Source organism: Phodopus roborovskii, unplaced genomic scaffold, assembly GCF_943737965.1.
Source record: "Phodopus roborovskii unplaced genomic scaffold, PHOROB, whole genome shotgun sequence".
NCBI lineage: Eukaryota > Metazoa > Chordata > Mammalia > Rodentia > Cricetidae > Phodopus > Phodopus roborovskii.
The window spans coordinates 3,111,850-3,136,820 of NW_026125575.1; the positions used below are offsets into that span (position 1 = coordinate 3,111,850).

General features: G+C 44.1%; 1 protein-coding gene across 1 annotated transcript in view; it reads right to left on the reverse strand.

Moving 5' to 3' along the window:
- Positions 1-24,971, reverse strand: part of Vipr2 (vasoactive intestinal peptide receptor 2) — a 72,588-nt gene that overhangs the window by 20,893 nt on the left and 26,724 nt on the right. Inside the window, exon 5 of the mRNA XM_051177835.1 lies at positions 2,412-2,509. Within this exon, the coding sequence (XP_051033792.1) occupies positions 2,412-2,509 (98 nt within the window). The remainder of the gene's footprint in view (positions 1-2,411; positions 2,510-24,971) is intronic.

Genomic DNA, 24,971 nt, shown 5'->3' on the forward strand with positions numbered 1-24,971 from the left:
AAAGGTTTCAGGCACCACCAGTAAGCCAAGACCACTCGGAGATATATAGATGAATAGGAATGGATTAATATTTAAGAGAGAGCTAGCCAATAAGAAGCCTGAGCCATCGGCCAAACAGTTTTTTTTTTTTATTTTTTTTAACAGTTTTTAATTAATATAAGCCTCTGTGTGTTTATTTGGGACTAAAAGCTGCGGGACTGCCAGAAACGTCTGCAAACAACAGGGTTGGGCCATCACTGAGAGATCATTGTCAAGTGTTACTCCAAGCGTAGACATGATGGACAGCAACCAGTGTGTGGCTCACTCAAGGTGTCCAGAGTAGACAGCATGCGCATATCAGCAATGCTGAAAACCTGTTTGCACAGCCTCTGCCCTCATGAGCTCTTCAGTCCTCAAGTGTCTACTGACTGATGGCCTTTGCTCTGCCACGGAAAACTCAGGATGGTAAAACTCACTCATTGGATGAAGGTGTGGGGTGGAATGGAGTACCCATGAGATACAGTGTAGCAATTTCTGGTAGGAGCTGTCTGTCATGCTGTGTTGATTCTAAAATGCATCAAGGTCCCTGCTTGTGCCAGGAGGGTCTATACTGCAGTTTTCGACCTGATCTAGGACATGAGCTACTCCATTTCTCTGTGTCAGTTAAGAATTTGGTTACCCAACGTTTCTGTTTTGTTTTTTTAAAAGGCGTATTAGGGAGAATAAATGTTTGGCAGCTACAAATAATCTTATTTCCTGGGCAAATTAGGACAGTGGAACATGCTGTTTTCATATTACAAATTTTAGAATTGACTTGTCCTCAGTTTTTCATGGAAGTGCACTGAGAATCATTTCTGACAGACAAGAGGTTGCATGAGCCAAAGACTCTGAGGTGTGGGATTTAAAAAAATCCCCCCAAAGTGACTGGGCTCTAGATTCTGTACCTGGCAAGCAGCACTAGTGGCTACCGGCAAGATGACATCCAGGGCAAATGTTTCTTTTGAACCACAGAGTTCTGAAACAGGCAGGGATTGTGTTCACATCTAAAACACAGTATGGCCACCCATGCAACAAACTATTGCAGGTCCTCTGGAGGGTCAAAACCACCTGTGGAAAGTTCCAGAGGCGGTTGGCTTGGCTGACTGTGCCACTCTGTAAAATGTGAAGGGACCGAGGTTTGAGAGTGGCTTGTTCAATCTGGGAAAATAAACAGAAAACTTTGCAGCCTACCCGACAGCAGCTTGTTTCTCTCTGTTTCCTATCTTTAACGTTTTCTCTTTAAATAAATGTAAGAACATGGATATAATTTACCAAACAGTAATATGCCAGTCATGTTAATACCCCTGGAGGAAGGAAGAAAGCATAACTAGTCTGTGGTTGCTGGGCTTCTAAGCTGTATCCTCCAGCAAGCCCGACCCTCACTGGTTGTTGCTAGGAATGTCTCCTTTGGTGTCAATGACTTTACCTCTCATCGTGGCAACACTCGATCTTGTCCTCAACAGAGAGAAGGTGACAGAGGTGACAGGACCTCACCCCAAATGCTCGCAAGGCTCAATGTGATCATCCCATAGGGCGGTATCTGTCTGTCTATCTGTCTATCTGTCTGTCTATCTATCATCTATCTATCAATCATCTACCTACCTATATATCTATCATCTATCTATCTATCATCTATCTACCTATCTATCATCTATCTATCTATCTATCTATCTATCTATCTATCTATCATCTATCTATCTATTGTCTATCTATCTATCTATCATCTATCTATCTATTGTCTATCTATCTATCTATCTATCATCTATCTATCTATCATCTATCTACCTATCTATCCATCTATGAATCATCTATCTATCTATCGTCTATCATCTATCTATATTGTCTATCTATCATCTATCTATCTATCATCTATCAATCATTTATCTATATCTATCTATCTATCTATCTATCTATCGTCTATCTATCTATCATCTATCTATCTATCTATATATCTATCATCTATCTATCTATCATCTATCAATCATCTATCTATCTATCTATCTATCATCTATCTATCTATCTATCTATCTATCTATCTATCATCTATCTACCTACCTACCTATTTTTGTGCATATGTGTAACAGAGTGAATTTATGTGTACCATGACTGTATGTATGGGAGTCCTCAGAGGCCGGAAGAAGGCAACAGCTTCCTTGTTACTGGAGTTGCAGATGGTTGTGTGGCACAATATGGTTGCTGAGAGTTGACTCCAAGCCCTCTGCAAGAGCTTTTAACTGCTCACCTGCCTCCCTAGGCCCTGAGGGTGCTTTATCACTTGGCACGTGGAAGGACTCCAGGTCAGGAGCCTAACCCTCTGAGGTACCAAAAAACATTCAGGTAAAATATTTTCTGGTCTCTCACTGTTTGCAGAGTTGTTTGGTTTTGCTCCTTACCTGAAGAGGCAGATAATTATGCTTCCTGTTGTAAGAGACATCAGGGAAACACTGTAGCCCAAGGTATAAATGGCCTTCACCAGAATATAAAACGTGATCTACAAAGAGATAAAAAACACATCTGTAAGCTGCCAGCCAAATTCATGGGACAATAAGACATTGCCGGGTCCTCTCTCTCATGCATGCTGACTGTTGGAAGACAGGAGTCAGGGTTGTTGTATGGTTTTACCTCCATCTTGAGTCCAGAAGGACTCCAGAAGGATCTCCGTTTTTTTTTTTTCTGATCATCTATCTTTTCTTACAAATCATTATAAATATGATTTTTGTAAAGAAACATTTCAAAGGGAACTGTATTGGCTAGCATTAGGGCCAAGAAAAAGGAAGGCGGATATGAGTGGAACTTGTGGGGACCCTTCAGTGGAGTAGGGATGTGACAGTGTTCTGGGAATGCATTTCTAAATAAGACCAGGTGAACACACACATCTGAACTCATGGAAAATAACATGGCATCAAAGGTACATGACCGGTTACACAGAAGGGCTCTCCTTATAGAGTGCCTGCATCTTGCAATTTTTGTTTCTGACACTTGGGTCAGTAGGCTTCATGGTTGGAATCTAATGTCCATGCAATCATCAGATATGGAACAGAAGGCCCATAGTTACTCACAGGACACCCAAATACGCTGGAGGCTGTTCCTGCTCTGTACTTTCTGGTAAAAACAAATTCTTGTATGAAAATGGAGAATATACCTGTTCATATAGGGTGAATCCTGTTTTTGTCAATAACTCCTAAAATAGACACAGCTACAGCTACCAAACCTCATGGCTATGGTTCAGTGAAGACTTCCTTCAGGAATGGTGGCACATGCTTGCAATCCCAGGACTTAGGAGGTGGAGGCTGGAAGATCAAGAGTTCAAGGCAGCTTTCACAGCATGAGGCCCTGATTTAAAAGTCTTCATAGTAAAAACATAAAAGGCTTGCATCTTGCTACAATACTGATCTGATAGGCAAGTTGTATGCATTGATACAATGGTGGCATGATCATTATGGGGGAACCAACTACTTTCTTATTGGACTTGAGGTCTTCCCCACCACAGGAGGGATTTCATGTCTGGTACTGTGAATCGAAATTGTAAGCCATATAGTGAGGAACCTACTGGGGCTTCACTAAGTGGTTGTGTTGCCAAATGACCTTCTAAATATGTGAATTGCTGTAGAGTCAGCTGCTCTCAAGATTCATCACAGAAGCTTATTTTGCAGTGGATAGTCAATGCAGAAATTCTTAAGTGGTCAGATCACTGAGAATAAGTAAATATGAGTATTCAGCTGTAGATGGGTCATCTTTACCTGTTTCAGTCTATCCAAGGCTCAGGGGACATTGAAAAAAAAAAAAAAAACGAGGGATCAGGAAGAATGTAATAGCCAGAGGATGAGTAGGAAAGTTGTGAAACACTGACTTCTGGAAATTACGTAGCTGTTGAACACATTAACTCACAGCAGCTGTGGTTGCTTGCACAAGACTTGCCAAAAAAAAAAAAAAAAAAAATCAAGCCAGACAAAATTCCTGCACAGATTGGAGAGGGCTCCCAAGGCCCCACCCTAATGGTGAAGCCATTGGTAGTTGATGGCTGAAGACAGAAGGAGTCACTTTTCTTTGGGGATATAGATGCCACTCATGCCCAGTGAATGGTAACACACCCATGCTCATGGGGTCAGCATTAATTTGACCCAGGGATTGATGATGATGGTGATGAAAAACAGAAAGCATGAAGTTGGAGGGGAAGTGGGTCAGGGTATCCTGGATAACGTGGGAGAGATTAGTAGGGATGGATATGATCAAAATGCATTTTATTATGTATGAAATTCTCAAAGAATAAAAACAGTATAATAAGCGATACAAGGGTCTGTTAGGTTTGCTCATGGCTATGCTACCGCCCAATCACGTTTGAAAGCATCACCCTATTAATGTTGAGTTGCAGAAATTCTCCTTGTTGGTACTAGGGCATACCTAGTGCAGGTTGCAGGACAGCAGAGAAAGAGGGGTCCATGTGACCTTCCTCCATCTGCAGGGTGGGTATCATTTCTTCCTTCTCTCTCCTTGCAAACCCCTCACACTTCATCTTCCCATTGCCCCACCTCATCTTCCCTTCCATTACATTCACAGGGGCCTCCTCACTTCCCTCATCTCATCCCCCTTCTACTCACATCCCTACTCATCTCCCCATTTCATCCTGGTATCCCCTCCTTGTCCCCTCATTCCCATTTCTTTTTTTTAATCTTCTGTCTTAGTCACTTTTCTACGCTATGAAGAGACCATGACCAAAACAATTTATTGATGGGGGGGGGTGATGTTCTTCTGCATATATGTTTCTCTTATTGGTTGATGAGCAAAACACTGATTGGCCAGGCAGGAAAGATAGACAGGGCTACCAGACAAGGAGAATTCTGGGAAATGTAGGCAAGCAGGAGTCACCATGTAGGCCACAAAGAAGTAGCAGGTCTGGGACTTCTCTGGTAAGCCGTGTGGAAATAAATAGATTTATAGAAATGGGTTAAAAGTTAAGACCAAGCTAGCCAATAAGAAGCCCCAGTAATCGGCCAACAGTTTCATAATTAATATAGCACCTGTGTGTTTATTTGGGGCACAAGGTCAGTGGGGATCCTGCCAGGCCAAAAAAACTCATGCTTATAATTTATGAAGGAAGACATTTAATTGGGAGCTTGCCTACAATTTCAGAGTGTGAGTTATGACCACTGTTGACAGTATCATAGTGGCAGGCAGGCAGGCAGGCAGGCAGGCAGGCATAGTGTTGGAGTAGTAAACAAGAGCTTACATGTTATCTAGAAGGAAATCTCAGAGCCCACCCCCAGTGACATACTTCCTCCATCAAGGCTATACCTCCTAATCCTTCCTAAGCATCCAACCAACTGGGAAAATACCCCAGTCTATGAGGGCCATTCTAATTCAAACCACCACACCTTCCTATATACTTAATGATAATTGTCATGTAGCACCATGTTTGGTCAGTGTATTAGTTACTTGAAGAATTGTGATGAAACATCATGACCAAGCAATTTATAGAAGGAAGAGTTTGTTTGGGCTTATGGTTTTAGAGGGATGAGAGTCCATCCATGATGGAGAATTATGGAAGCAAGCAGCAGACATGGTAGATGGCATAGAGGCTAAGGGATCACATCGTTAATGACAAACAGGGGCAGAGAGAACAAACTGGGAATGGCACATGACTTTTGAAACCTTAAAGATTGCTCCCAGTGACATTCTTCATTGAGTAAGATCACACCTACAGAATAGTGCCACCAACTGGGGACAATGGGACCACCTCAGTCAAAGCACCACGGTCAGGTTCCCGTCTGTGAATTCTTCTGGTGCCAATGTACTTGGCTGCATTTGGCTGGATGCAGTGTTTCTAGAAAACCTGCTATGATTAAGCAGCCCTTACCTCACCTTTACCTCACCTTACCCTCGTCTGACCCAGGGTAGCTGGCAAGGCAGAACTCTGGAGTGGTGTTGCTCCTGTGGCCTCTGAGCCCCTCATGGTGTCCTGTCTGGGAGGTTTGGAGAGGCCATCTGATCAGCTAAATCAGGGCTTGGGAGGGTTGATCTTGTAGCCCTGTCATCATGCAAGCATTCCAACATAGGTGCTTGACAGCCTCCCACAGCAGCTGCCTGGGAACACGGCAGTCTTCCCTTGCTGTGGGGATGCGTGCATGTCTTACTGACCCAAGGAAACAATGTGATAGCTGGGCCTCCCTCTAGAGCAGCAGGATGATGACAACTGAAACAAATGTGCAGGTCCCTTCTACCTCATCAATAAAAACAACATCTTTTGGTGATGAGGGCATTTCTTCAGAACGAGTATTACAACCATGATGTCAGCAAGCCAGGAACCTGTGAATGTTGTAGTCACTTCTGTACTGAGCTTCCAAAACTCACTCCAAGATAACAGATGAATACCATTTCAGGAAATCAAGCCATTTATTCATGATGTAAAGATGGAATAGCGTGAGTGTGCGCACACCCCCCCCACATCCACCCACCCACCCACCCACCCACACACACACACACACATACGCACACACCTGGCTTATCAGCTATGATTTTGAAGCCAATACATCCATTCCTTTTATTCACTTAACACGTATCGCCAAGAGCCTGCTGGAGCCAGGGATGTCAGTGATGTAAGCAGGCAGGAATCACAGCTTTCAAGGGACCTGTGCTTGGGAAAGAGACCAAATCCAACATCCAAAGTGGCTAGAGGAGCCGTATGGTATGTTACAGGCTATTATGGAAAGTAAGAATTTAGAACAGGGTTCACACCAGCTGCACTGGCTGAGGCCAGTTACGGTCATGACATCGCGGTTAGGTTCAGCCTTGGGAAAGAGGGGAGGAGTCTAGTAGAAGCAATGGCCAGTGCCAAGGCACTATGGCAGAAAGAGAGTGCAGGAAGGTGCAGATCACACAGGCTGTGAGGACACGAGGCTGCAGGAACAATATAATACCACTGCATCCCTACAGAGTGGGGCAGACATACATGGAGGGCAGACATGGTGAAGACGTGTTCCAGTGAAACACTGTGGGCAGTTTGCACAGTGATGAAAAGCATTCAGAGGCTAACCGATGGCAAGGCCAACAAGACTTCCCATCAGAGAGTGGGAGACGAGGGAATCCAAGGGATTTAGTGGAACAGTTGGACCATGAAAGGCGTGGACCAAGAAGGGGAGGGAAAGATCCATGGCTATGCCTTCTCCCCTCACGTAGTCAGAAGGGCTCTTTAGCATCTGTGGGGGTAGCTAGAGTCAGAGAGAGACCTGGGTCAGAGGATCGTGAGGAGTTCTCAGCCAGAGACAGAACTACAGTCTCTGAGTCTGAGTGTTTATTTACCAAGAAATAATGAGAAATAACAGTACTGGTGATAAGATGGTAGAGCTGAGAATCAGTGAGCCCATCACCTGGTGAGTGAGTTTGCAAACATACGGACCCTGCAGAGGACGGGAGACTCCCTTCAGCCGGATATGGGTAAGAGGTGGCTTCGAGCTCACTGGTGGGTACCATCTACATGGGCGTAGATCTGGGCCCCTGGCTAGGCTGAGCATTCTCGCTGACCTTCCATAGTGAGTCCATGGAGAGTCTGAGCAAGATGGGAAAGATGCAGGTGACTGGGAACTGAGGGTCCGCACCCCTGCTCTGTCCCCAGAGTGGAATGGATAGGAGAGATGGAGGCTGCAGAGCTCTCTTCACAGGTTTGTCTATGCCTACTTGAGTTCATTCTGTGCACACAGGAATTGACAGCTGTCCTCGTGTACACAGTAACATTTCTGATGAACTGAAATACATACAGAAAGGCACCAAGTGAAAAACTTCAACAGCCAGGAGAGACGTTAACGTAGAGCACTTGCTCAGTATGAATAAGACCCTGTGTTTCGTACTCAGCACTGCCAACACCACACCACACCACACCACACACACACACACACACACACACACACACACACACACACACACACACACCACACACACCACACACACACACACACACACACACAGACAGACACACCACACACACACCACACAGGCACACACACATACACACACACACACACACCACACAGGCATGCGCACACACATACCAAACAAGGCAAAGCAAGCAAGTAAAATAGCTCTGCCTCAACACTAATTAGAAGACACAGGGCAGGATAGAAAGAAGTGTTGACAATTCCCGAAGGCCCTTCAATCCCTCTGTGTAGAAGCGATCTCTTCTGCCAAGGCTCCCAAGGCCCTTCCTTGGCTGAAGTCCCAGGTGCCCTGCTGGTCCGTTGGAACTTTTGGCTCTGGGCACCTGGGTTTCTCTGGTGCCTCAGCTCACCTGTTATTCTCGTCACAGCCATATTGTTCCTACAGGGTTGCTAAGGCCCTGTGTGCTCAGTGCGCACCAGGACATGGTGTTTGGCCAGTGAATGAAACATGAACCATGGATTTGGGAGCTGTGAGGTTTAGACAATTAGTGCTGCAATCATTTGGCCCGAGGAGCTGAGTTGGAACAGCTGTTGAAGGCAAGCAGGCTGTCTCTCAAGGCCTTGCTCTTGCCTGGGCTCAGTCTGGAGGCCACAGGAATGGACAGCCTTGCCTGCCAATGCCATGGACCAGGCTGACTTGCTCATGTTTCGTCTACCTCATCTCTCTCTCTAAAACACAGCTGAGAACTTGGTCTCCAAAGGAAGTTTCTCATGTACACATGGAAGGACTCAGGTCATTGCCGGAAGGATCACCCTGGTTGATGATTTGTGAGAAAATTAAGTATGCTAGCCTAACTCTTCTGACTTAGCTCAGGCCATCAAGGTGGGCACACATTTCGTTGAGGCAAGTCAAGTCATTAGGTGAGCTGTTAGAAGAATTTTTATTTCTACCTTATTAAATCTCACTAGTGAACCTTGATTCCATGGCAAGGAACATTCAATACTTTCAACCTGCCTCTTGCTGGGTGAGGCTGTTTAAATTAAGTTAATTAAAGTTAAATGAGGTTTAAACTTCAGTTACTCGGTTACACTGGCCACATTTCAAGGATCCAAGCTACAGTTGCCTGTAGCCTAAACCCTGGACAGACAGAGGAAGAGATTTCACACTCTGGCAGAAGACAAGAGGTACAGAGCCCTGGACAGTGCATGCTGGATACCCATCCTAAGCCGTTATCTGGTTCTCACCAATGGGCCACACCTGCACCCCACCTGCGTTAGACTACCCCAGGTGGCTGCCTGTCTCCTGTGTCTTCACATTCCTTCCTGATCTGCCGTCTGAGATGTCACACCGGTCGCAGAGCCATCCCTTCTCTGATACAGTCCTGAAGCCACAGGGTCCTTCTAGCATGGAAGTGTGAGCTTAGGGTGAGTGCCTACATCTCCAGCCAGACAAGACAATAACCCCAGGAGGGCTGGCCCTTTGTAGTAAGTATGGGGAAGGGCCACACAAGTTGTTCATAAGTGTGCAAGTGAGAGCAGTTGTGGGGATTAAAGAGAAGGTCCAAGGTTAACACATCAAGACCTGGACCGCTGAGAAAAGTAAATAAGAGGACTTGTACTCAGGTGTGAGATGACCAAGCTAGACAGCTATGAGTACAGCAGGGCTCTGGGCCAGTGAAGGGAGGCTTCCTGGGCCCATGGAGCCCTTGAAGCAGATGTGAAAGGCACCATTGTCCCTTCTTATCCTGGTTTCTGGTGTTACAGACTAAACTGTAAGTAAGGTTGGCTTTGAACAAGAAGCCCCCTGCCTACTTTAGGAAAGATCATCCAGAACATCCCACAGACAAGAAGTTGACTAAACAAATGCAGATGCTTCTTGGTGGCTATGAAAGCAAGGGGTTTAATTCAATTAATAAGATTTTAGACATCTGACGGGTCGGGGGTACCAACGCCAGTTAGTGACTTAAGTGCTAGCAGTCAAGGTCACCAGCTAACAAAGCACAGGTCAGAGATGGACAAAGCCGATGTGTATGACCCCTAACTGGCAGGACATGAGCAGAGCGTGAGCCTCTCTTGGCTGGATCAAGAGAACACGTGTATGGCATGTGGGTCCTCCATTGGCTGATCCATGATAACCCAGATAATTACTCAATAGATTTGTTCCATTTCTGCCCTGACCCCATTAAAAAAAAATCCATACACAAAGAAGCTCCAAACCTTTTCCCTCTCTTGGAAACACCTCCCTAACTTAGGGGTCTCTCAGTTTTCCTTAGTTTATCACTTTTCTGTAATTTTTATCGATAAAACTTGCTTCAGACTTGCATATTCCCAGCAGGGTGCCCATTTTAAATTTTCATTGGCGTGAGATAATAATCTCGGAACCTCTGCATCAGGTTGACCTTCGGCGACTATTGGCTGTGTGGTTACCTTAGAACCCTGGATCAGGCACAACTAACAGGGCTGGGGATGTCCCACTGTGCTGAAAATCCCATGTGTCATGGTCACAGCTACCGCCGAGGTCTGAAAATGCCTGATTTCCTGCTAGAAGCTGGCAGAAGTGCTCATGGCAAGAGCAGGTTGAGAAAGCACACAAGCAGCAGCTAAGCCTCCGGAATAAATTATGGCCGACACTTTGAGGGGAAACATTTTCAGCGGCCTGGAGTGAGGTCTTTTTGTAGCTCTGAAATCCCGCTGTAGCAAATAGCAGCAAAGAATGGCTTTGAGAGTTTTAACATTAGAGTTGACCTTTTGAAAAGAGGCAAGTGTTCTGATGGTGCCATGAGGCTGTGGCTTTTGGCTAAGTATTGTCAGACATGAGGTAAGGAAGTGGCTTCCTCTTTTCAGAGGCTTGACACAGAAGGCCCAGGGTGACAATTTACACAGGACAGGTGACCATCCATGGGCTCCCAAGCAAAGACTTCCTGGAGAGACCAAGTGTGTCTGTATCTGACTTGAGGATGTGTGGCTATTCCATCCATGGTTATGATCAGTACTAATTGTGCCATAGTCACTGAAATGAGGGTTGAACCCAGGTTCTGCAAAAGACGCAGCTACTGTCTTTCATGTGATTTGTTTTTACTACAGGGAAATAGACCTGGTCAAAAAAATTTTCAGGTCTATGTTGACAGAGCCATCAGCCTGGGCCCCAAACTCTTTCTTTGAGATCCCCAGCCACTCCAGATGGTGAACTTCTGATACATGCTCTTGCAGCAAGAGAGACTTGCTGTGTCCAGCAGCTAGCGATTTTTGAGATTCCTTCCAGGAATGACAAGACATTGAATAACAGCCAGAAGAAGGGAACAATGATAAACACAGGGGTAGGAGGACCAGAAAGTCAGCTCTTTGCTGGAAGCTACATTCAGCAGGCTTTTGTTTTCATTTATTGACACATGGAAACATCTAGAACAGACCTGGTGCACAGCAATACTCAACAGATATTCCCGAAAGGTCAGAAAGCAGTTGCATTTGTAAGTAGTCTACAACAACATAGTTTGGTATAGGGCAATGCAGTAGAATTCATAAAATACTAAGACAAAGGAGAAATGAATATCCAATGTGGCTTGGACATATTCACACATCCTAATTAAGGAGTGTGTCATGCATAGCTCTGTGCTAATAATGCCAATATCTCAGAGAGCTGGGTAATATTCTGTGTTGTAGACACCCCAATACCAACAACCACAGGTTACCTGAAAGCTAGTGAGACAATCTGTAGTAATGTGACTGAGTCCGGCTATTTGTACAGATAATTCCTGTACTCTATCCCAAGGAGCATATCACTCCAGGTATGTAGAAGTCACTCCAGCACAGACCAGCTAGTAAACAATGGCATTTCATTCAAGGAACTAGCTAAGTCTGACATAAAAGACATAAACACAGAAACAAGCAAGAAGGGCAAAATAAGCATAACCGTAAACTAAGGCTAATTCCATTCAGAAGTACAGAAGAACAACAACAACAACAACAACAAAACAAAAAAAAACAAAACAAAAAAACAAAAAACAAACAAACAAACAAAAAACAACAACAATAAAAAAACAAAAAATCTCTAAATGCTTAGTGGGATGTTCAGACAAGTAAAATTACAGACATGTATGATTCAGTCAATCACTTTCTCCCAGCACACAGGATCATGACACTTTATGCCCCATGGCAAGAAGACAGTACCTGCCACAGAAGCTACTTTGGTATCTTTGCTAGTCTAGCTGGACAAAGTTCTGATTCATTAGAGCCATGCAGTCAAGGAAATGAATCCTAGGTACAGGCACTAAGTACTGACAGGTGACTAGGACAGCGCCCAGAGTCTCTTCAGTCTTGGGGCTGGCTATTTGATCATCCTAGGAAAAGGTTGGTTATTTTCTCATGAGCCCCTATGTGTCCAGAACCTCTTCTGGACTTCCCCCATCACAGTTAGGGATGTGCCCTGCTGCTTCTAAGAAAATGTTTCTCAGCCTTTACCCATTAAAAACAAGATATAAAGAACAGCAGCACTTTGCTCATTGGGAAGAGAGACACACAAGTGCTGCTTGGGGTGGGCAAGTACACACCCGGAAAGCCATGAAGCAGCAGCAGAAGTCACAAAACCATCAGCTACACACATGGCAGAATACCTATAAATAAACTTTTAAAAATGCCCCAAAGTAAGGAACTGATAGAGTACAAGATAGACACCATGTCAGCTTGAGGACTCCGCTGTAGGACGATGGCACCGCTCTTCACCCCAGGTAAGACTCATATTACAACCAACAAGTCCCAAGTGGGCCAGGAAATCCTGGGATTTTAGGAAACAGATACTCAGACATGGAGAAAGTCTATGTGGGACTCTTCTGTGATGGCTTAGAGCAAGGATGGCCTTCCAGACCCTAGGGTGGGCTTCCACGGGAGGGGAAGAGCAGGGAAATGGATATAATTCTGGGAGGATGATGGATTTCTCAGTGAGAAATGATGTCTGATTGATTTATCAGAGTTACTGCCAATACTTTCCAAGTATCTGAATCATCGCTAAGAGGAAACAGAAGGCGGCTGGTCACCTGCTCGCAGTGTGTGGATGGCCAATGGACAGAGGGAAGGAGACTACAGGGAAATACGTTGGGGAAAATAAGACAAGGTTCTTAGTGAATGAAGTACTGAGTGAACAAGGGGGGAGGTGTGGGGGGGATGCCCACAGGAAAACTGGCAAAGGAAAGAAACTAACACCAGATAAGAAAGCAAATGAAGAGGAACCAAGGAACATCTTCCAGACCCATCAGTGATCAGCAAAGTGTAATCTTGCTATATTTTTCTTTTTTTCTCATAAATGGAAGTAAATGGAATTCTGTGTAAATATGTTTCTCATACTGGTTAATGAATAAAGCACTGTTGGCCAATAGGAAAGGAAGATAGGAGGGACTAGGAGACAAGGAGGAGAGAGGAAGGAGTAAGGAGGAGTCAGCCTGGAGAGACGGGGAGACCAGACACAGGCCCCATTCCCCGTTAAGATAAGACCATGTGGAAATATATAGAAATGGGTTAATACTTAAGACAGAGCTAGCCGATAAGAAACTAGTACCTGGCCAACAGCATTATATCAAATACAGAGTCTCTGTGTGTTAATTGCTGGCGCAGCGGAGGGGCAAGACCAGCGGCGGGCAGAAAAACATACTCCTTACAATTCTGTGTTGGTGGGCACTTTGGCCTTGGTATCAGTATCTGTGTCTCCTACCCCCAAACCCACAGTCAGAATCTTTTAACAATCAGGATACAGAGCCTTTCAGGCTGGCTCGGGGAGGGGTGGGCCCTTTCTCAGAGCAACCCCAAAGGGATCTTATCAAACCTGATACAGTGCCAAATTAGCTCTCTGGGGGGCAGGGGTCCCATCAGACCTAACATCTGCCAGTGCCCTGACCTTGGACTTGAGCTTTTAGAACAGAGAGAAATGAGTCTCTGCCTGTGACAAGACGCTCCAGCTGCAATGTTTTGTTATAGTAGCCTGGACCAAAACAAAGTCCTCTTAAGTCAGAATCATAAGGAAACTTGTCTCATTAGACCCAATGGAAAGAGGTCAAAAGATAAAGGAAAAACTGCTACTCAAATTTCTGCCAATTTTAAATAGTGTTTATGAAGGCTGTGGCTGAGGTCCTGGAAGGCAGATGATGGCAGGGGACACAGCACAAAGCTAACTCAGGGATGCGTCAACCAGCTGACTCCTAGTAGCTTGGATTTTGGAGCAAAATGGGCTACAATCCAACCCTGGCCACACTAACAAATGGCTTATTTCATGTTAGCCTGATTTCTGGTTTCCACAGATGGCCTTTGCAGATTCCTATTAGAGTTTAGGAACTATGGCTAGCCTGTTAAATAGCGGTCCGCACCAACAGTCCAACAGAAGTAGAGAAAGTATCTAATTTCCTTGAGATTTTGATCAGGGGCTGGGCTAGGGTATCTCAGAGTTTTAAGGCACAGATGGTTCTCTCGTGGTCCCAAGCCTACAATAGATCAGAGTTTTGTGCCTTCTTGGAAAGATGGGTAAATTCTGAAGAGATAATCCAGACATGTCCTGGCTCTGAGGGACTGTCAGCTTAAGGCTGTAACTGGGAAGGCTTGAAAGAGGGTCCAGGTCTTGTGGGGACAGAGCTCCTGAAGATAAAGTCACCTCGGAGGGATGCCTGTGATGCAGAAATGAAAAATCCATGGTGAAGATTGTTACATATTTGAGTGATTTTACTTTGTTTCAGAAGCAGCTACTCTGGATGAATCACCAGATTCTTTGTTATAGTACTGACACATGCCTGATATTTCAAATGGAAAGCTATGAGGTCTCTTGTTTCTCTTTATGCCTATATATAAGGTACATTTTACCCTTAGACAACAGGGGTAAAATTAATTTTCAAAAGAGTTCTATCCAGTTAGATTAAAAAATACTTATTTATATAAGTATTTTAAATAGTAGAAACTAGAAATGAAAAATTACAAGTCAGAAATCTTTAGTTCTCTCTGATATGGTTAATCTTGAGTAAATAAGAATAATGGCTTTTAGTTTAAAAAAAAACATATCCAGGATAATCAATATCACATGTTGCAGACACACAACTTTTTTTTTAACCAGTCAAACTGTGTTTGTGTTACAAAATGTTTCAGACATAAGTGAAAGAAATAAACAGATTAAGTCAGTGTAATCCCAGACAACAGGAAGTGTGGATGCATTAGTTGTCAAGCTCATGTTTACCCACTTCTTGACAGAGAACTGAAGAGAATTGGTTTGCTAATCAACATCCCTATGTCTCAAGAAACAGACAAACAAAAACCTAAAACTAAAACCAAAACCCGTGTTCACAGGCCAGATGATCCTCAGAGTGAGTGCTTGTGTGACAGTTAGTCAGCCCCTATGCACAGCTGGAGGGAAGGATGAGGAGCAGAGACAGAAAAGAGCAGAGAGGACCTTCTGTGGTAAGGCTACGATGGAACTATTAGTATTTTAAAAATGAGCATTATTATAAAACGCAATAGTATAAAATCCAGAATTTGCCCTTTGAAAAGGAACAATACTGATCAATCTTTCCCTCTTTTCCCCCCTCTCCTCCTGTTCTTGAGTTTCTTGAGACTCCCTACAAAGCCCAAGGTGGTTTTGAACTCAGGATCCTCCTGTCGTTCAGTCCTAGCGTTCTTAGCATGCTCTACTACTACTTCTGGATCTTAGTTACATTTTGTTCAAGTGTTGATGGAATCCATGATCTTGAATATATAGGTGTATGTAGGCAGCACTCCACCTGGGAGGTACATCTCCAGGGGAGATGATCAGCTCTTGAGGGGAGATTCTGAAGGCTTTCCTTTAACTTTTGAATATTCTGATTAGGAAAGATTCTTTTCCATTAAAATGATGTCTTTATTTTTATTTTACATATTGATCCCAGTTCCCTCTCCCTTCTTCCCTCCCTCTCTCTCTCCCTCCCTCCCTCCTTCCTTCCCTCCATCCCACACCCTCTCACTCCACAGGGACGGTGGACCTTCCAGGAGGGATCATCAAAATCTGTCAAGTCATTTGGTATAGGGACTAGACCTTCCCTCCTGCCTCTAGGCTAAGGGGGATTGTGCTCCCAAAGTCCTTTTGTGCACCAGGGATACATCCTGGTTCCACTGTCAGAGGTCCCTTAGACTGCCTAAGCCTTCTAACTGAGACCCACATTCAGGGAGTCTGAGTCGGTCCAATGCTGGTTTTCCAGCTATCAGTCTGGGGGGGGGGGTCCATGAAATGATTTCTTATGGTTCACTATTAAAACATCTTTTAGATAACTATGTATCTTTCTGTATTTGGTTTTGAAATCTGTCACTGTTTTAGACAGACGACTGCCTTTGACCCTATTTAAACAATGCTTTTACATCTTTTGACATTTTTTTTTTTTTTTTTGACAAACCTCTCCAAACTGAGTCTTATATAAAGCCTTTTGATTTCAAATTAACTTGGGTTTCCCCAGAGGGCTCTTAGTAAGCTCAAAAGAATTTCTTCTTTCTGTTTAGAAACACACAGAGAGATTGGTTTAATTAGGCTTTTTGCATGGGAAGTAGATGATAGCTAACTTTCTTTACCTTATATCTGTGTGGATGGATGTTGTTAGCTTAGGCCTGCCAGAAAGTGCATGAGACTTGGAAACCCACTGTGTCCCTAGAGCACACATCAGACCACTATTTCTACAGGCTGTTTATACTGAGTCCCCGTCAGTCCTCACCACAGCCCTTTGATAGCTGTTCTCTTAGAGTTTCCAAAAAGTTCTGCAAGGAGCTACCATACACATTGTAAGAGGCTCTATGGTAGACGGGCAAGTGCAGTGTTTGGGCAGCTTCAAGGTCATGAGTTCGGTTGGACAGGGATTTTCAGAGTAGTGAAATGGACCCATCCGGCAAAGAACTTTTAGGACTTTTTGCTTGACACCGATTCTTTGATGTCCTGTTTCCTGAATTCGAAGAACGCACATTGTGTCTTCACTGGAGCTCTCCGAAGCTTTGACCAAGTGTGCTTTTGTAAACAAAATGAACTGGGAGGCCTTTACTGGCATATTCTAACTTTTGTGGAATGTTTTGACTTGTGTAAGTTGATGATGGTTCTATTCTCCACTAATAGGACACATCGGGTGGGTCCTCTGCCCAGACCAGCTTTTAAAAGTCTAATGTGAGATTCTTGCTTCTAGACAGTTCCAATAGGCTACAGCTGACCTTACGGAGCCAGTAATCCTCTTTGGATATCACTGAGGCTGACTTGAAGACCCTTTGTGGGAATGGGCAAAGGCTTTGGCTGTGTGACCCATGACCCTAAGTTCAAGGAGATTTACTCTCAAACTGCTTAGTCATTGTGACTGTCTCGGGCAGGAGCACATGCCTTCAGAAAGACAATTGCCTCTAGAGAACTTTAGCACCCCCCAACAGTGTCTCTAGCCCTTCCCAATGTTTTCATTTATCTCTAATCATTTTTATTTCAACATCTTCCTATGACTTCTCGAGATCATGTTTCCATTTTTATTCCTCTCTTCTTATTTGCAATTGCCAAGAACTGGGGCTGCCCTTGTCCTTGAGGGCCTCAAGTTGGAGCTGGAACTATAAGCTTTAGAGAAACTACCACACCCACATTTGCTCACATTGTCACACTGTGCTGCATAGCCACTGTCCTGGGACACCTGAAGATGCCAAGAAGGATATTCCTGCTCTGCTGTTATTGCCCCCACAAGGTAGTGGTGGTGGGAGCTGGAAGCCAGAATCCTTTTCCGTGGTTTTTCCTCACATGCCATTTGTTCTGACTATTGACCTTTGTTTTTCTTCTGTTTCCATAGAAACATTTGATAAGTCTCTGTTTGCGCTATACAGAAGTCTAACTTGGGTGGAAGCCCTCCAGTGCCATCTCTTGAAATGACACCTGTACCAAGTGAATGTGGCTTCCTTGTTAGTATTCGGGCATCTGTACTGCCCTGTCCTTGGGATTGACATATACACCCACCCTCAGCTGCGTCCACTAAGAGCTTTGCCTGTATCACCTGTGTACATTCACCAGTTCCCATCCTTCTTTCTCTCTTTCTCTTCCTTGGACTATTATCTCTCTCTCTCTCTGTCTCTCTCTCTCTGCTCCTTTCTACCCCCTTTCCTTTCTGCCTTTTATGATCCCTTTCCCTAATAAAAATACCCTATGTTTGAACGCTGTGGAATGGCGTCTTTCACCATTTTTCTTAAACTACAACATTCCTCAATTAAGGCATTGTTCATGGTCTGTTTCCATTGATACCAATATTTTCTGGAAGAAAGCAGTATTGTCCAAACATCAGAACTTATTGGAGAAGACAACAGCAAGGCATTGCACGTGTGCCTTGTAGGAAGAGACCTCATGGGCTGTAGCAATTGTTAATGGCAACCAACGGCTATGGGCTGCTCAGCTAGAGATGTGTGTCAGAGTCATAGGGCCACAGGCTGCTGCCTGGATAAATGAGAGGCAGTGTGTTCCACCACCCCACACTTGTGCAGTCTGGGGAAAACCTGAATCCCAACCGCACTTTAGGAAGATGAAGCCTGGCTGGAGAACCGTGTCCTGACCCCGTGGTCTTCCTCTTAATTACATTTAGGCAGCGGGCACTCAGAACTGAGCAGCAATCCCGTGAAGGTGCCTTGTTGATTCCTTAACTAAGATTCACTGGATTACTCACTGACCTTGAGGACCAGACAACCACATGACCACAGTCACTCCGAGAATCTACTGGGATCCTGGTTTTTGACATGCCGGGTACATAAGGAAGGAATGTGGTGGGACCATCAGTCATACCTGACAGCTGGAGACATTCTTAATTCACAGAGAGAATGGCCAGAGGAGGATGAGGACTGATAAATGAAAATAAAATTAAACATCGAGGCCAGGACTGACCTATGCCTGAGTTGGCAGCTGCGTCAGCCGAGACACTCACAGAGGCTGCTTTTGTAGCAGCTGCAGCAGCTCTAGCCTCAAGTCATGGATGACAGCTTGGTATACTGTAGCCTGTGAGCAACAGCTTTGTAGCTCTCCATCCTAACCAGTGAGAAAGGCATCTCCTCCGACACGCCCAGCTCTGTGGAAGCCTGCTGGCGGCTCTTGGGGAGACTGTGCTGTCTTTGTCTCCTTGTTCAGCAACAGATGGTTTTCCACTTAACAAAATTTTCACATCAAGAATATCTCTCTGGATTTCTTTTGACATTGCTGGCCTATTTCCTGCATGCACGGTTACTAGTTATTGTTATGGGTTGGTTCTACTTTCTCCTAAAGCCTGTGTAATTTGTCTATTGCTTTTGACAGAAAGCTGACATTTATACCTCTCTATCCACCATGCCCAGTATGCTTGTTAATCTTGTCAATCTGACACAAACTTGAGTCACCGAAAATAAAACAAACAAACAAACAAAAATAGAATCTCAGCTGGTAGTGATGCATGCCTTTTTTATCCCAGAACTCGGGAGGCAGGGGCAGGTGGATCTCTTTGAGTTCGAGGCCAACTTGGTCTACAGAGTGAGTTCCAGGACATCCAGAGCTGTTACACAGAGATATCCTGTCTCGAACCTCCCCCTTTGGGCATATCTGTGGGGGTGTCTTGATTAATGATTGGAGTCGGAAGGCACAGACAGCCCACGGTAAGCAGTGCCACCTCTGGGCAGGTGGTCCTAGGAGGTATAAGAAAGCAATATGAGTAAGCCAGTAAACTGCATCCCTCCATGGCCTCTGCTTCAGTTCCTGCCTCTAGGGTCCTGCCTTGAGCTCCTGCCCTGGTCTCCCTGGATGTTGGTTAAAGACTATAACAAGTATAAACCCTTTCTTCTTTAAGTTGCTGTTGGTCATATTTTATCATAGAAACAAAATAAAGTAGCGCAAAAAAACTGGTACCAGAGAGCGGGATATTGTTGTTGTAATAGACTAGCCTATGTTTGGGGAAAGGATTGTGGGAGTGTTTGGAAGTTTGGGCTGGAAAAGCCACTGAGTTTTTGGAGCTGTTGTGGAAACTTAGAAGATGGTAAAGGCTTGGTTGGTGAAGTTACAGAGAGTAACACAGATTCAACCAGGGTCCTTCAGGACTCTTTAAATTTAAAAAAAATATTCTTCTATCATACAATATATCTCAACCAGAGATTCCCATTCCTCCAACCCCCTCCTCAACCTCAACCTCCTTCTTCCTCCCCCGTCAAAAAGAGCAGGTCTCTCATGGACGCCAACTAAACATGGCACAAGATACAATAAGACCAGGCTCAAACCCTCACATCAAGACTGGATGAGACAACCCAGCAGGAGGAAAAGGATCCCAAGAGTAGACAAACACTCCCACTTTCCGGAGTCCCCCAAAGAACTGAAACCTTTGCTTTCCCAGGGCAATCAGTGGCTGCTCAGCTGGGGCTGAAGACTCAGCTAAAATTAACAAGAGGCCAGCTTCATTTGTGTGAAAGACCCTGGGAAGTATTTCCTCAGGGTCAGCACACTGAAACCATGATCCAGAGGGAGCCAAGGCTGCATCTCAAGCTGGTGGCCGAAGTTGATAGTGTGGAAGTGTTTCCCATGTGGTACTGGTTTTGGTGGTATGAAAGTTGCAAGATTGAAGGGGTCATCAAAAGAAGCTGGGGCTGCACACTGTGAGAGGTCAGGAGAGGCCATCGGTGCAGTGGAAATACCAGGATTGAAGGGGTGAGAAGCTGGGGCATGGCACTAATAGGAACCCCTGAAGCATCTAGGAGAAGCCATTGTTGAAGATGCTGCCTCAGCTGAAGTCAAGGCCCCAGCATATTTGAGATGCTAGGACTGTGGGATGACCACTAAGGACAGCATTATGTGTAGAGTGGAGCACTAGTAGATGAGCTGTGTGTGCTGTGGATGGCAGAGTTGGGGAAGAGCATTTGCTATAAACTCTTTGGGACCCAGAAGATGTTAAGTGTGTTTTAGATTTTGGACTGAACTATTTACATTGTTGGAGTTTGAGTTTGCTTAACTGTTACTATTTTTATGTCCTGGGTATTCTCTTTTGTCGTAAGAAATTATTTAACTTTTTTTTTTTTATTTCATAGGACTTTTGGTATTTTAAAGATATTTTGAACTTTTAAAGTATTTGAGGTTTTTAAAGATAGTAACTTGATATCACGGGGATAAACCAAAAGGGAAATGTTACAGTTTAATAGCGATGTGTTTGTATGTCATGCTGGTAACAAGTCAGTTAGACTGGTTAGGTTTTGTTGACACAAATGAGAGTCATCTGGAAAACGGAACTTCAGTTGAAGAGTTGGTTCCATTAGATTGGCTTTTGGGCATGTCTGTGGGGCATTTTTTTTTTTTTTTTGAGTAATCATTGATGTTGGCGGGGCTATTCCACCATGATTGGTAACGTCCCTGTGCTGGTGTATCTGGGTTGTTTACGAAAGGAAGCTGATCATATAGGTTACTTCACTCAACATAATCCTTCTCATTTCATCTACTTACCTGCAAAGTTCATTTTTCTTCACAGGCAAATAGTACTCCATAGTGTACACATACCAGATTTTCATTACACATTCATCAGTTGAAGGACATGTAGGTTGTTTGTGCTAAGCAACCTCCCGTGCAGTAGGCTGTTGAGTCCTTGGCACACACACACAAAGAAGTGACATGTCTAGGTCATGTGGAAGATTTATTTTTATTTTATTTTATTTTAGTCTTTTTTTTGAGAATTCTCCATACTGATTTCAGAGTGGCTGCACCAAGCTTGTATTCCCACCATTTCTCCACAACCTCACCAGCATTTGTTGTCAGTTATTTTGTTGATCTTAGTCATTTTTAATGGGGTGAGATGAAATCTCAGTTATTTTAATTTGTATTTCCTTAATTCTAAGGAGTCTGGACAACAGTATTGAGGTATTTATTAGCCATCTAAATTTATTCAATGGAGAACTCTTAGTTGGATCCCTAACCCATTTTTTTAAATTGGGTTATCTGTTTCTTTGACTCTTTAGTTTTTGAGGGCTTTTTTTTTATTTTTTATATTCTAGATATTGATTCTCTGTTAGATGTGTAGCTGGCTAAGATTCTGTTCCATTCTGTGGGGGTTCTTCACTCAATTGATTGTTTCCTTAGCTGTACAGACATTTTATTTTTTAAGTTTTATGAGATTCCTGTTGTCATTTGTTGGCCTTAGTTCCTTGGCAAATGAAGTCCCATTCAGTATATCTGTATCTTACAGGGCACTGCCTGTGTGCTCCAGCAGATTTAGTGTTTCAGGTTCCAAGGTGAGGTCTTTGATTCACTTGGATATAGTTTTTGTGCAGGGTGATAGATAGGCTCTAATTTCATTCTTCTCCATGCGGAAATAGTTTCCTGGCACCATTTTTGAGAATGCTACCTTTTCTGCAGTGTATATTCTCTGTCATATGTCAGGTGGCTGTAGTTATGAGTACTCATGTCCGGGGTATCTATTTCACTCCATTGGTTTACACATCTGCTTTTGTGCCAGCATCATATTGTCTCTATAATCTATCTTGTGGCCTAAAACGGTAATCCCTCCAGCATTCTTAATTTTTGCCAAGATTGGTTTGGCTATCCCAGTCTTTTCTGGCTCCATATGAGTTTTAGATATTCCCCCCCCCTGTTTTTGTGAAGAATGTCTTGGGTATTTTGATTGGGATTGTGTTGAATTTGTAAATTGCTTTTGGTAGGATGGTCATGTAGCCCTTGTTTGTCTTTCAGGGCTTGAGGCTTGGCCCTTACTGCTGAGACACCACACACTTAGGACCAATGGCTTGGACTCAAGCTGGATCTGACCTGAACGTCTCCTTCCTGTGGTTCTGCTCCCACAGTTTCGGAAAATGCCATACAAACTTCCAAGGGAGGGAAGCGATTAAACTGCCCTGCACAGCTACAACACCTATGTACCACAGCAATTACCAGCACGGCGAGATATGCATAAAGGGGCAAGAATTGGCAACCGACAGCTGTCTAATTGGACTTACAGCCCGCTCAACCAGAGGGAAATCATGCCTGGTACTGGAATTCTGCCAGCTTTCCAGCATTCGTGAGGGCATGGGCCTTAGAAAAGGGTCCACTACAGCCACTTTGCTAGCTCACCATAATTCCTTATACCCACAGATACGTATAGCAGCTACCATTCCCTCATTAAAGAACTTCTTCTCTTTACAGCAAAGGAGATCACAGAAAAATCACAACTGGACATGATGCAGAAATCAAGAGATACTGGGCGAACCCAGCCCTAACATATATATATGTATGTATGTATGTATAGATACATATATATGTATGTGTATATATGTGTATACACAAACACACACACACACACACACACACACACACACATCCTGCATCTATGGCTCAGAAAATACCACAGAAGGGACAGGAAAGTTCTAAGAGCCAGGATGCCACAAAATCTCCTAGAAATGGCTGCACAAATAAGTCTGGCACAATAGCAATAGCAATATCAATGCTCGTGTTATTGGAAAGTTTTGTAGGTTGGGTTGCCATCCCTCGACAAAGAAGGAAAGTCAACTATTCTCTGCTTTCTTGGGATAAGTTCTCATTGGCAGTTCAACACAGAGTGGATCAATCTCAAAGTCATACCCACACAAACACTAAACAGACTCAGCAGGTTGTATTTATTTATACCTGTGCACACACACACACATATATGTAACAAATATGAGCAAAGAAAAAGAAAGAGGCCACGAAGTTGAGTGCAGAGGGGTAGGGGAGGGGTTTAAGAGAGCCTTCCTGGGAGGATCTGGAAGAAGAAACAGGAGAGTGAGAAGTGATGTAATTCCATTTCAATTAAAACCACTTAAGAAGGAAAAGAAAGGAAGCTGCAAGCCATGAAGAGCTAGTCAGTAGGCAATGTCCCTCCACGGTCTCTGCTCAGTTCCTGCCTCTAGATTCCTGCCTTGTTGAGCTCTCGCCCTGGCTTTCCTAGATGGCTGCCCCCCCTCAAGCTGTAAGGTGAGATGAATCCCCAAGTTGCTTTTGGTTGGTGTTTTATTATAGAAATAGTAATCAAACAAAAAAAATTGTTTTCTCACTTAGCAAAACATCATATTAAGAATAATCTCTCTGCATCTCTTTTTGACATAACATTTGCTTATTTCCTGCATGCACTGGTTACTGTTGTGGTTTAAATCTTTTATGGGATGCACGTTTTGCATTTCTCCTGCTGCCCATGTAAACTGTCCACTGTTTACCCTATTTTTACTATGCCCAGGTTTATATAATTGCGCTCCAGGTGCAGTATGCCCCTTCCTAAAATGGGGATTCACCTTGTTCTGATGACTTCAGGAACTGCCTTATCCACTTATCACATAGTGCTAGAAATAACCACATAGCTTAGTTTGAATAACGACTGGCACACATGATCATGTGTCTGTGAAAGAAGAAACTACTGGTGCATCATTGCCTGACCTGGTCACCTGTCTCCTTTGAATTTCGAATAAAAAAGCAGGCTGTTGTGTTAAACACTGAACCAGCAGGCAATAGACATGCTAACTGCTGACCGGGGTGGAGGTGGGCCGTGTAGATAGAAAGAAAAACAGACAGAAGGGAAGGCATATAGGCCTAAAGACAGAATTCTGCCTGCCATTAGTGTGGGCCAGGCAGACCCAGTGTCATAGACCCTGAGACGGGAGATGACTGAGGGCTTCTTAACCCGGTTGTGGTAAGGCTATGGAGGTTCATGGCGCTGCACACTGCAATCTGTATTTATATGACATATAGTTATATGATGTATGCAATTGCATAATAATTAAAATGTAGTGGTTTAGAAGAGAACAGAGGCAGAGATCCAGTGCTGAAAGGTTGAAAGGTTCACTCCCTCCCCCCAGCTCCCCTTTCCTGTTGCCACATGCCCATATATCCCTGCTTCTCCCACCTACCCATCAAACACTTATGCATTATCTATCCTAGATGGGCTCTGCCCCGGCTCTTACTGTGTCCCAAATCTCGCCACAATGGCTAAGGCCCTGATCCTCTCTGGTTCTGAGTAAAGAGCCTCTCTTCTTTCCAAACATGCAGGAAATGCCTCCTTCCTGTCCTTCTTCCTCCTCTGACAGTCTTACTGCCTTCAGGTCTGACATCTTCCCTGGTCCGACACCTATTTTCCC